The sequence below is a fragment of the Hemitrygon akajei genome, chromosome 4 (genome assembly GCF_048418815.1).
Source record: "Hemitrygon akajei chromosome 4, sHemAka1.3, whole genome shotgun sequence".
Taxonomy (NCBI): Eukaryota; Metazoa; Chordata; class Chondrichthyes; order Myliobatiformes; family Dasyatidae; genus Hemitrygon; species Hemitrygon akajei.
This window is the reverse complement of record NC_133127.1, coordinates 73,296,788-73,310,548: the sequence shown is the minus strand read 5'-3', so window position 1 is coordinate 73,310,548 and position 13,761 is coordinate 73,296,788. Positions and strand designations below refer to the sequence as shown.

The 13,761-nt window shown below is 35.8% G+C and overlaps 2 protein-coding genes across 2 annotated transcripts in view; one reads left to right on the top strand and one right to left on the bottom strand.

The window, feature by feature from the left end:
- Window positions 1–12,689, top strand: part of fgf2 (fibroblast growth factor 2) — a 95,224-nt gene extending 82,535 nt beyond the window's left edge. The window contains exon 3 of the mRNA XM_073042833.1: window positions 6,267–12,689. Within this exon, the coding sequence (XP_072898934.1) occupies window positions 6,267–6,455 (189 nt within the window). The 3' untranslated portion in view covers window positions 6,456–12,689. The remainder of the gene's footprint in view (window positions 1–6,266) is intronic.
- Window positions 2,870–13,761, bottom strand: part of nudt6 (nudix (nucleoside diphosphate linked moiety X)-type motif 6) — a 106,662-nt gene continuing 95,770 nt past the window's right edge. The window contains exons 4-5 of the mRNA XM_073042832.1: window positions 12,012–12,066; window positions 2,870–9,672 (exon numbers count right to left, since the gene is read on the bottom strand). Of these exons, the coding sequence (XP_072898933.1) occupies window positions 9,272–9,672; window positions 12,012–12,066 (456 nt within the window). The 3' untranslated portion in view covers window positions 2,870–9,271. The remainder of the gene's footprint in view (window positions 9,673–12,011; window positions 12,067–13,761) is intronic.

The following is a 13,761-nucleotide window of genomic DNA, read 5'->3' as shown; positions in this document are numbered from 1 at the left end:
GGGGTTTGGGATTACTGGATAGCCTTTAAATTGGTGAGCATAAGAAATAGGAGCAGGAGTTGGCCATCCAGCCATTTTGAACCTGGTCCACCATTCAATAAGATAATGGCTGATCTGGTCATGGACTCATCTACACTCCCTGCCTTTTCCCCATAACCCTTAATTCCCCTACTATGCAAAAATCTATCCAAACTTGTCTTAAATATATTTACAGAGGTAGCCTCCACTGTTTCATTGGGCAGAGGATTCCAGATTCACCACCGTCTGAGGAAAAGCAGTTCTTCATCTTCGTCTTAAATCTACTCCCCCAAATCTTGAGGCTATGCCCATATTTCTAGTCTCACCTATCAGTGGAAACAAATTTCTTGCCACTATCTTATCTATCCCTTTCATAATTTTATGTTTCTCTAAGATCTCCTCTCATTCTTCTGAATTCCAGTGAGTACAGCAGGCAACTCAATCTCTCGTCAGTCTCTGGAATCAACTTGGTGCACTTCCTCTGCACTGCCTCCAAAGCCAATATATTCTTCCTTAAGTGAGGAGACCAGACCTATGTGCAGTACTCCAGGTGTGGGCTCACCAGAACCCTGTACAGCTGCAGCACAACTTGCTTGCTCTTAAATTCAATCCCACTAACAATGAAGCTTAACATCCCATTTGTCTTCTTGATAGCCTGCAGCACCTGCAAACAAATGTTTTGTGATTCATGCACAAGCACTCCCAAGTCCCTCTGTACTGCAGCATGCTGCAATTTTTTTAACCATTTAATAATCTGCTCTTCCATTTTCCTTCCAAAGTGGATGACCTTGCATTTATCAACATTGTATTCCATCTGCCAGACCCTTGTCCACTCACTTAACCTACCGTAATCTATATCTCTCTGCAGACTCTCCGTTATCTTCTGCACAATTTGCTTTTCCACTCAGTTTAGTATCATCAGCAAACTTCAATACATTACACTCAGTCCCCTCTTCCAGATCGTTACTGTATATCGTGAACAGTTGTAGGCCCAGCTCACTGCTGATTGCCAATCAGAGTAACACACATGTATCCCAACTCTCTGCTTCCTATTTGTTAACCAATAGAGTAAATTCATTGGCTCACTTATGCAGCTACTTTGGCTAATTACGTCATCTGTTAAATATACCAGATTTCAGAATAACCTCACAATAGAAAGTTCCTTTGTTTATACATCTGGGGAAGAAGACTAGAAACACAAGATGATCAGGATGAAGTTAAATGGAACTTTAAAGTAGTTGAAAAAAATAACCTTTTAATATTTCAAACTGGAGTTTTTAAAGTACAAAGTAAATTTTATTATCAGAGTAGATGTCACTACATACAACCCTGAGATGCTTTCTCTGTGGGCATACTTAGCAAGTCTATAGAACAGTAACTGTAAACAGGGTCTGTAAACTGCTGTATGTCTGAAGTGATATGGAGTTAGAATTATTGGTCTAACATTGCTGTAAGTATTTTGTTAGGCAGTTTGTTTCTGGTTTTCTGATTGCAATCAGTTACTCTGGGAAATGTTCTGTAGGGGCCCACTGTGAGTATGCATCATGCTTCACGTTGTCTTCCAACAAATTCTTGAGCCTAAATGAAGATTATATATGATATCCTTGCCAGTGACATGATATTTAAAGCAAGACATAGAATTAGCTAAGTGAATTTAGTAATTTTTCCTGATACTTTCCATCTGTTAATTATTGGCAAAGGAGGTGAACGTAGGCATGCACTCATCACTGTTCTAACCTCCGGATCTCTGGAATGCAAGGCTTGAGTGACATTTTAAAGTATTTTTCTTGAGCATGAATTCATTTGGGTTAACATCCATTTTGTTGCCATTTTCAACATGCTGTAGTAAATCTTATTTTGTATGTATTGTGAAACTTTTTTCTGCCTCCTTTATCCTTTACTGGCCAATATCTATTAACTATGAAAGTGCTAACATAATAAATTGGGAACATGTCATCATCAAATCTTTGATTAGCTGGCAATCTGAAGTTGGGGAACTCTGGTTGACTAACAAATCTCAAATCTGCAGAGGGAGAAAATTAGTAATGAAAGTTGCTTCACTTGATGGAGTAAACATTTTATTTTTATGCTCTGTAAACTCATGGTTATTTAGGGAAAATATGTGCATTAAACATTTTTGTATTCTTCAGGCTTCCAAAAGACTCCCTGTAGCCTAAGAAGAGCTAAAGATTCAAAACCCTCATTCCTGGACCATACAATGGGGGGGGGGGGGGAAGGGGGAAGAGTACCTTCTATCTTGCTATGAGTCCTAAAATATAATGAATTATCTGAAAGGATGCAGCTAAGGTGACCTCAGTAGCTATTTGGCAATGTGCCATTTGTTATTAGAGCAACTGCAGCTTAGTGGGAGTTATTATCTTCAAGAGGGTATAGGGAGAAAATTAGAAGAGGGGAATTGAGGAATACATTAAACTTATAATAGAGAAACAGCATCACTTGCAGTCTTCATGTTCAACTTTTTACATGATATTTTTCTCCCAGATGTCTTTGGCATTGTTCTCATTTTCTATCCTCTTCATTTGTATTTCGTTGTCCAGTCCTCTGCTTCTGTCCTGGCTGTTCTACCATGAGAACAACAAATATCCACCTGTTGTCTTTTTCCTATTTTAAAATATAATTGAGATTTGAATCCTTGAGTGAAGGCCACACTAGAGTAGAACATTGTGACCTATGGTAAAGAGGATAAAAATTATGTAGGTTCAAAGGGGAACTTGTATACTACTGGACTTAATTTTCAAAAGATTGTACAACTAAATTATTTGGAACAGCTTTTCACAGTTTGGCACGTGAATATACTGTGGCTCAAAGGATACAATTTACTATGCAACTCTGGAGTTCTCAGTTTATTTTTAATTATAAAAGTTATCATGCATATACATGCAGCATATTTTTGACAAATTACCAAGTAATTTTATTTGATACAGCTCTGAAGAAAGCATTTTACTTTCTTACTGGAAAACATTCACAGTGTGCACTTTCACCTCTTAGTAGTTACACAACTATGGAGTAATCTTGAAAGACATTTTTTCAGATCAACAATATCCTTGCAGTATCCAAAGTTAGTTCATTTATGTATGCATACATTTTTAATAAAGGAATATCAGGAAGATAAACTTGCCTTTTCAGAACATCTGAAATTGATTACAAAGATAACTACTTTTTATTGAGTGTAGTTACTGTTGTAATATAGGGTTTGGCAATTTGTATGTAGCAGGCTAAGGAAAATAGTAACTGGAGTAATGATTAGATAATCTGCTTTACTGAAGGTGAGGCAAAATGTTCATGAGAACCCTGGGATAACACTCCTGTTACTACTTGAGAGGGCTGATAGATTTTACAGCACCAGCAATAGCAGCAGTCCCTCAATGAGATATTAAATGCCTAGAATTCTGCACTTGAATCTCTGTAGTATGATGTGAAGCTGAAATCTTTTGAGTTGGGCAAGAGTGTGTCGAGCTGTGTCAAACTTCACTTAGTGAAGAGGGATATCTCATAATCATTACTACTTTAAGGCTTGCCTGTCATATCGCCCTGCAACTGAAATTGAAAATGTCCTAAAAATAAATAAATTCCAGACCAAAGCTAAATTAAGTTTTAGTTTTGGGGGGAAAAAATTGGACAGTGGTAATGTCAGTCAGTTGACTGATTTTCTGAAACACATTAAATGATTGATTCACTAAACTGTAAAAATAAAAGCATCACATTGCTTTCCCATAATTCAACGCTCATAATTTTAAAATTTTTATAAAATGCATACGTGGTAATGTTAACACAAGGGGTTCCACAATGTAAATTTTATTCAGAACTTTGAATTTGTGTTGCTTTTTCATGTTGTATATAGGTGTCATTGAAAGGATTGGGGATAATTGGGCAAGGGTAACAGTTCAATTCCTCTTCAAAAGCTTTTGTTGCTTTTATTTTTATATTCAGAGTTAAATAGCAACAGCTATAGACATTTTTGGACATATGGGTTGATTATAATTTTTTATTGACTATTGTTTGAGGAGCTGTAAGAAGTAATGTGAGACACCACATTGACACATAGAAGACACATAGATTGTGCGCATGGAGCCTGTTACAGCCGCTCCGACTAGTTGTCTGTCTGTCTGTCAAGATAGGATAGGCTAGTGAGCCTAACATCAGTGAGAAAGTTACTCGAGGACCTTAAGAGACAGAATCTACCAGCTTGTGGAGTCAAAAGGACTGATTATTGATGGCATGGCTTTGTGCATGGGAAATTGTCTCATGAATTTGATTGAGTTTTTTTTTCTGAAGATGTGACCAGAAGAAATGATACAGCCTGGGTGACAGACATCTACATGGACATTGGTGAGGTCATTGACAAGGTCCTGCATAATAGGCTGGTCTGGATAGAACACATGGGATCCAGGATGTTCTACCAATTGGATACAGAATTGTCTTGGTGATAGGAGTCAGAGGTTTGTTTTTCCAAATTGGAAGCATGTGACCAGTGATGTGCCACAGGGATTGGTGCTGAATCTCCTGTTTGTCATGTATATTAATAATTGGAGAATATAGGAGGCATGACTACATTTGCAGAAGTAAAGTAGGCAATGGAGTAATTGATGAAAGTTAATTTTGACGTGCTAAAAAAATACATTTTGGAAGTTAAACCAGGGCAGGACATGAACAGTGAATGGCAGGGCTCTGGAAAGCTTGTCTGACAGAGACCTAGGGGAGGTACTGGTTAGGCTGAATGTTTTTCCTAGAATCATAGGGGAATGGTCAGTCTTTTTCCTCGGGAAAGGGGAGTCTAAAAGTAGGGGTTATAGGTGTAAGCTGAGAGGGCAGAGGTTTAAAGGGAACCTGAGAGGTGTTTTTCCCACACAGAGGGTAGTGGGTTTGTGGAACAAATTGCCACAGAAAGAGGTAATAATTCAAAGGCACATGGGTAGAAATGGTTTGGAGGGTGATAGGCCAAGCAGAGACAAATGGGACTAGTTCAGGAAGGTGCCTTGGTTGGTATAGACTTATTGGACCAAATGACTCTGTCTTGGTGCTGTTTCCTTAGCTTGCTCAGAGTTCAAACATAATTACCTTCATGACCATTTTCCATGGTATATATCTGACTATTGACATACCCATCTCTTAAGCCAACTATTAGCTAGGAATATCATTATAAGACCTTGACTATTTCGACTACAGCTCCAGTGTCCTTCTACCTGTAAGGAGTCCATTCCATTTGCTGTTTAATTGTTTGTGTTGGATTTGTGTCGATGAGATTTTTCATACCGCTGCTTTCAAAATGTGCTCCTTTTGTCCTCAGCCACTGCTTTCCTACTACCAAAGATGACAGGGCTCTTGGTATGTCACTTTATCCATATCTCTGTTACTATCTCAACTCTTTTAGGCAAGCAAGGATAGGAAACCCCTTTCTCTCATCTTTCATTTTCACTAGTCTCCACTTTGTGAAAATCCTCCACTTCCAATCGGATGTCCACCAGCAGACAGATATTCCCTTTCCTTTCAGCATTCCAAAGAGACAGTTTCCACTAGAGCTCCCTGTTTGATTCCTCCATATCAGCCACCAATTCCCCTTTCTGGTACTCTACTGTGCAACTGCAGAAGATTCAACACCTCTTTTACCTCTTCCCATCACACAGGAACCCAAGTAATCTGCCCAGATGCAGCAGTAATGCATTTGCACTGTGAATCTTGGGTGTTGCATTTAGCGCTCGGGATGTGGTCTCCTCTGCTTTTAAGATATCAAACGCAGACCAGTTTATTTAACAGGTTAGTCTGTAAAGATGGCCTCACCATCCAGACAATGTCACTCTAATTCCCTCTTTCACTTTTAGGATATTTCTATGGCTCAGATGATGCCAGTATAAGCTAAAGATGAGCTATATTACAACTTGTGGGATTTAATATTCAGTTTCATAATTTTAGGAAAATCCCTTTTTACTTGGAGATATTTCAAATTATTTCTTTGTCCTTTGTTCCAATGGGTTTTTAAAATAATTCTTCTCTTGACAGCCATGATTTGCAGACTGTTGTAGACATACTCTCCAGCTTTCTCTCTGTGCAGCTTAAATACGCTTGCCTTCTCACTTTCGATAAAGAATCTCTGAATTTGCAATTTTATTTCCCTCCCCATTGATGCTTATTTGATGCTGCTAAGTCCTTCAAGAACCCCTTGATTTAACTGACAAACCTACTTTGCCTTTCAGTGAAAATTAACTGCATTTTTTTATTTGTTGTTTCAGAGGTTGCCAACAGATGATTGCTTCTTTTATGAAAGGTTGGAACCAAATAACTACAATACATATCGTTCAAAGAAACATGAAAATTGGTATGTTGCTCTTAAAAGATCTGGACAGTACAAACCCGGGCCAAAAACTGGACCAGGACAGAAGGCAATTTTGTTTCTGCCAATGTCTGCAAAGTGTTCCTAACTATCTACTTCCAGCATTTTCCTTTTTAATTTAAAAAGAGTGATTTCACTTTTGATAAGACTGTTTTATTGCTGTGAAAGGTACAAATGTACACAGTATTGTGTTGACATGGTCTTGATGTTCTGGCAGTTTTACAAACTGCACTAAATCAACTGTGCACTATCAGGCTACATAAAATGTGATTTTAATGAAGTGTCATCACATCTTTGTTTCTTTAAATCGCACAGATAACATTAATTTAAAAATGTTCCTTATATAACCCAATATACTGGTTTATGTAATAATTATGTAATAACTACAACTTGACTGAAAGATGCAGTTAATGCAGTATTGTAGTATTTAGGTGAATGGTTACATATCTGTGACCACTGGTCAAGTTTTGTTTGATTGGCTTAATAGAATCCAAAATGCTGTTGTTTCCCATGCAGACCCTTAATGTACTGCCAGATTAAAACATTTCTAGTTTTCATATAAACTTATAGTTAATTGGTTCTTCGCTCCATGTGGTATTTGCAACTTTATAAATATCTAATCTTTATGTATCATCAATCACCATCAGAAGATTTGGAGCAAGTGTTCTCTGTTCAGTTGGAGATGCAGTTCTGTTTTTCTTGGGGTTACTTGCAAACTTCTTACTTGTGGTATACAAATAGCTCCTTGTGTTTTGTAAATTGTAGATTTGTGTAAAGAAAGTAACAGAATGTAGGTTGTATAATAGACATGTAAATTGGATTGGTCCTTTTATTTTTTATGGCTATGGTTGTGATCATCTTGAAAAGCTGTCTCTTAGATATTAACTAAAATTAGTGCAGTTTAGGCATGTTACAAAAAGATAATGCACCTTATGTATTATATACTTTCTGATTCATATACATTTTACATTAATAAATGTAGTTGCAGTGAAGGGACTATTATATATCTAACGTCCTCTGGACTGTGTTTCAGAGCTTGTGGCAAGTATAAAAGGACAAAATTTCACTAAAAGAGCTTTTTAATCCCTCTGTTAAGAGTGCATTTGGAATCTGTCTTTGTTAACAATAGTGGGATTATAGGTAACACTGAAATACATGTCATAAATGATTACCTTTATTCTTCCTTACTCTTGTTTTGAATTGAATATTCTTCATTGTCCCTAATGTTAATTAAAAATGGCTTTAAAAATATTAATTTGATATTGATTTAAAGCAGTGTTTTCAAAATGCATGCCATATGCATGTATCTATTATTGGCCCAACCATAAATTTCATTCTCATGCCACCATTTTCATACCAAGCTGATAATATAAAATTATTCTGCCCGGCTAGTTTTGCATCAGGTCTTGCTCTCCAGTTGATCTTTGCTTGTTGAACTACATTAGCTCCCGATCTCGAACTCAAAATACTCAGCTTTTTTTATTGAGATTCCTCCATGACATCACGTCTTTCCATCTTTGGAATATTTTCCAGACATGCAAATCTCAAAGACCTTTCACTGCCATTTCTCGCATCCTGCAGTTCCACTTTCTTCTGTCCTGACGAAGGGATTGTTTAACTGAATGGAGGACAAGCTCTGAATTTCCCTTGCTAACACCCTCTGGCTTCCTACCTATTTCCCTATGACCTTTAAGATATTTTCATCTTCTCTGTCTGATTTGGTTTTGGGTATCTGATGATTTATCACTTGAACATCATTTAGACATTTCACAGGTTCTCTGTCTTGCTGGGGCCACAAGTAGAGGATGTGCTTGTGAGCCACTTACCCACAGTTGTATCGTGTTGCTGGTAGCTCGTAGAGATGCTCCCACACAGCTCCAGACCTTGGTTCAGTCCGGGGTTTGCACATTTTCCCGGGTCCTCCAGCTTTGCCCCATATTGCTAAAGACATGCACCTCGATAGGTTAATTTCTGACTGTACCCCTAGTGTGTAGGTGAGTGGTAGAATTAATGGAAATATGGGTAGAATGACATTACGGTCAGCACGGACTCAGCTGTAATTAAGGCCTGTTAATGTTGTAAAACTATCTCATCCAGCCTAATTAGTTAGTTTTGTCTTATCTGCGAACACAGATTTGTTTGTCTGAACCTGAATGTTCGGCCATCTCAAGAAGGGAATAAACAGGAAATTAAATAAACTGGAGGTCCCAGAAGCTTACAAAGTCAGTTTTACTACATGATATGTGTTATTAGTATTTCTGTGTCTTTTACACACTCTGTAAAAAGTAGGGTTAGATAGAGGGTCAATCAGTGAACTAGAGTAGAGAAGGGATGTAACTCTGGAACCAGTGGTGATGGGAGAAAAACACAAAAGCTGAGAAGAGGGAAAAAAATCATTTGGCAAAACTGGGGCAGGTTCATTAACCTTACCTAATTTGGTGAATCTTGAAACTTCCTTTGAGACCACAGGTAATGAACCCATGATACAAATTCAAGCTGTTGTAATTATTACAAAACATTCTGCAAGTAATCCCAATATTTAGAAAGTTGACAGTTAGGAAGAGGATGAAAATATGCTACAAGTTCATATTATTTGATACAAAGAAAGACATTACAATAATGCCAACTTTAGTTATGAAGCATTTTAGGATCCACCATTGTAACTTCAAATTAAATATGTTGGATTGAGACTGTCACATCCAATGACGTTTTCAGAATTGCTGCAGTGAGATCTCTGACCATTTTATTTATTTATATTTATATATAAAAAAAATTGTAAAATTCTACATTTAGTAGAGTACCATTTTTCCTCAATTTAAATCTCTCAAACTATGTAGCCTGTTGAAATTTATTTGGACAGGCTAGAGTCAATGAAATTATGATATTTCTATTATTTCTTTCTCTTCAAAGCCCATTTAGTTTCAAGTTCTCAAATTTCTCTGGTATTGCTTTGCAATAGAGTTTGTAGGTAAGTCCTGTATAAACAGCTGGAAACTCTCTCATTGTTAAATCAATCTTTTCAAATCCTTCCCTATATCCATATAACAATAGCTTGGCTATCCTGCTGGTTATAGGTGTTGCATGCTCCGTCCAAGTCAGCTCCTCGAGGTCCATCCATTCACACCGTATGCATTCTTCTTGGGAAAAATTGATATCAAACGAGAGAGCTTTCAAACGACAAATAATGTACAAATCTGATTTCCCAAATGCTCCTGGATGCTTGTGTTGTTGCCTGATGCTTAAAAGTGATTTAAATGTGGATCTTATTCCCGTCTCTTCAAAGACTTCTCGGACTGCTGTGTCTCCTAGAATCAACACCCAGATTTAATTGTAAATGCTTCTGAAAAATACCTTGTGATACATAAAAATGCTTAAGTTGTTAAATGTAAACATTAAACAGATGCAGTGTAAATAGGTTGTTTTCTAGAATAGTTGGGGTTGTCATAAATTTAATGACAGTTAAAATTGCACACAATTTTTGTCAGTACCCAGCAAATTGCAGATGCCTTCATAATATTGTTTAACAGTGCACCTTTAAATCAAGTGTGCATTCCAGCAGAAGATACTTTTCCTTAAAAAAAAAAATCATAATTGTCACTGGATACTATTAAACACTAATTTGTTATGTCACTATAAAAACAATTTTATACAACGTGTATAAAATCTTTTTGTAAACTTCTGAGAACTGAAAGCAGATTATCTATGTATCCCTTAATTTAAAGTCTGTAGACTTGAGGAACAGTATTCTGAAACGATTACCAAATTAATGATTTCATTAAACAATGCTTGGTTATTTTTGTTAAGTAGGAGTGTCTTAACTTTTATGGAAATTAACAATTGTTTATTAAGCATTTAGATTTCTTTTACCATAGGCTCTGCTCTTGAGGTTGTATGTAGCTGCTTGCTAAATTGGAAGGTTGCACAAAATTGTAAGCAGTAGAAATTGGTTCTTAAACCACATTAGTATGGCAGATATTGGAGGTGAGAGCATATCTAGGGAATAGATTACACATTGTCAAAAGTCGGTGATACTTGATGTATATGGTCCATGGGCATTCTGTCACTTATTCTGTACAGTGTGCCATTTTCTGAGGCGCTGTTTCCTATATTAATGTTTTAATAGGATAATGTTCTAATTGTTAAACCATAGGAAAGCTATTTTTTTAATAGATGTAGGGATTGGGAAATTGAAGATTACTTATGTGGGCAATAAGATAAAAAAATGATTTACTGAGCTGCTAGCTTTAAAGGACAGAATAAGTTAGGAACATGCTTTTCCATACGAGTTAATACTTTGAAAGCTATTTCTATGAAGGCATACAGATAAAAGTAAATAAATGAATAGTAAAGATATGTCCTATCAATTAAATCAATTGACCATCTCATTTGAAATTAGTTTACTTAGTGCATCAGAGATAAACCACCTGCCATTCTGTAAATTTGCAGTGCAATGTACTTTTTTTCATTACCATCTCAACATCTGTCCTGTAGGAGATGGCTGTGTTGAAGCAGATGTTTTTAGAAATAAAACAAAACTTGTTTTGGATTAAGAATTTCATGCAAGTCTAGAACTTGACTGTTTGGTACAATGAAGTCACATTTTTATCAGAAGGAATTTAGCGAATCCTCATTAAGAACAACAAACTGATCAGTACCATTGTTTAAATCCCATACCAATGTGAATATTTATTTTAGTATAGAAAAAAATTAAAACCAATTTAGCTTGATTATACAGCATACACACATACCAGTGCTTTCTGTTTTCGTATTGCATCTGCAGTTTTTCTTTGCTTTTCAATTACATGCTGACTTTTCTGTCCAAGCTATTTATAAGCATTCTCTGATACAGGAGAAATAGAACAGTTGAAATAATTTGTATGAATGTGAACAAATTTCATAATTATCTAATGCATTCCTGTTGCAACAATACACTGATATGTTCCATTGGACCTTGAGAACTATGATTATATTTTTTTACTTTAATTCTGCCAGAAATAATTGAATAGCTTTAATTTCTGCAGACTTGAGGTGAAAAGCAATTTTGTTTTCTATTCTACCTGGCAGTAGAGAGAAGTGGAAATAAGCAAATATAAATGCTTTTATCACCCTCCAATAATATAATGACCATGTTTTCAAAGTTTTTAAAATTAGGAGTAGCCATTCAAAATACAAGGCCAATAGTTAAGACTATTAAATTATGTTTTAAAATTGATATTTGGTTCTATTGGAGTAATTTGTTCATTATGAAACCTGGAGGTGAACCCTTCAGGATGGCTCCAAATACAATTGTTCACTTTAACAAATATGCCTCCATGATAGCAAGAATTTTTATTACTTTAGCAATGTCCTGACTTTGTTCCTATTTATTTAGTAAGTTGTATTTAGTAATCATAATCAAATATTTTAAAACAGCTGTAAAACCACATCTGTCTCTATTTCTGCTTTGGAAATTGTAAATCGATATTCAATTGCCAAAGTCAAAGGAAACTCCAAAGGCAAACAAAATCAATCATCATGTAAATAGAAGTATATGTAAAATGAATGAAGTCCTTAAAGGACGAGAGAGAGAGAGAGAGAGAGTAAAATGGTATTCTTGTTGTTGGCTTACACGTGATTCATAGCTGTTTTATTTACATGCACTTACCAATATCTTCTCCGAGATCTGAGAGGCCACCTGGAAACTTCCAGGCATTCTTTGTCTTTAAAAGAACAGAAATGCAAGTCACTTAAGTTTTTATAAATGTGATTAAAATATTACTCAATGCTTTTTTTAAAAATGATGCTCTAAAACACTAGTATAATTTTATATTCCTTTGGTTTTCAGTTTTTTTTTAAAAAGATGTGCCTTTGTGGCATTGATATTCTAAAATATGTGATAAGTGTTTCATTCTACTGATGCTCTAGGAACAAATGGAATGGATGTGTTAAAAGATTACATAAAAATGTTTTATACACAAAAAGTCAATGCTGCTAGTTTTTAAATAAGAGTAGTAAGAATAGAGAAGTTGATTTTAAACAATCGAGCTGCTATGTTTAGAAATATGTACAGGCTGCAGCAAGGTCATATTCATTGATGCATTTTTAAATTATCTATAGCTTTCAATACTGGTCTTTTTAAATTTATTGTATATCAATTGTGTTTAATGTGCTCAAGAAGTGGAAGTTTCTGATTGTAGTACTGTACTGGTTTAAAATGTGTTGTCTTATCTGATCTTGTTAAATAGATCCAAATTTTGTATTTTCATGTCTGTACCAGTGATATGTTTAATATAACTGATTGTATACATTTGTGCAACAAGAATCATTAAAGTGATTAAGAATATTTGTGTGGCTGGCTTCAACTCAACATTCATTGGGAAGAGAAAGACAGTTAATTTGAATATTTTCTGTTTGAACTACTTTACAATAATGGTCTAAAATGTATTTTAACAAAATTAAACATGTTTCTTGGGCTTTCTAATGCAAAGCCATTAAGGAAAGAAATGCCTATATCAAAAAGTGTCGTAGTCATTTTTATGGGGAATCTTAATCTGTGAGGATGTTTGCGTTTTCCTTGGGTTTTCTCCTGTAATTTCATCTCACATCTTGCCCAACCACAATAGAAATAGAAATAGGGGTTCTGCAGATGCTGCAGCATCTATTGAGGGGAATAAAGAGTCGCTGTTGACTGTTTATTCTCTTCCATAGATGCTGCCTGACTTGCCGAGTCCCTGCAGGAAGAATATTCCTTGTTTACCAGGTAGTAAGAATCAAGAAAAGAGCTGAAAATCATCACCATGAACAAGCACAATCCAGTGATTGAGATGTTCTGGAATAGGTTGACTGGAAAGATAAAGATGCTTCAACAACGTAATCAAATTAAAGCACTGTTTTTATATTGAATTGACTTTTAAAATACAACTTTAAAAGGCTAAATCTACACATGCTGATCTGCTGTATAACTTCAGCCTTATTTTATCTGGTGGAAATGCAGCACCTCAGTTCCTTTGCATAATGAATAAACTACTTACGGTAATAGTTTCTAACACTGTTAGCAATTGCCAGCTTAAAAAAGCTGTATTTTCTCAAGGTTAACAAGGGGTGGGCCTTGGTAGCAAAGGCCAAATTGCGACAAATGCATTAAAAGAAAAACATACAAATGAAAAAGAAAGCACTAATTGAAGCTGAAGTAAATGAATGTACTCAAAGGAGAGTTAGCTTAAGAGGCTGCATTATTCCACTGCTTCCATTTCAAATGCAGAGAGTTAAGCAAATAAATTATTTAAGATTTAGGTTTGGGTGACCAAGTATCTTTGGCGAAGTTCCCAGATGAGAAGTTTCATTCTCAAGCAAACAGTATCCCTGAGCACTAATCAAATATATTCAAGAGTGTCAGTGAAACAGCACAACGCCTA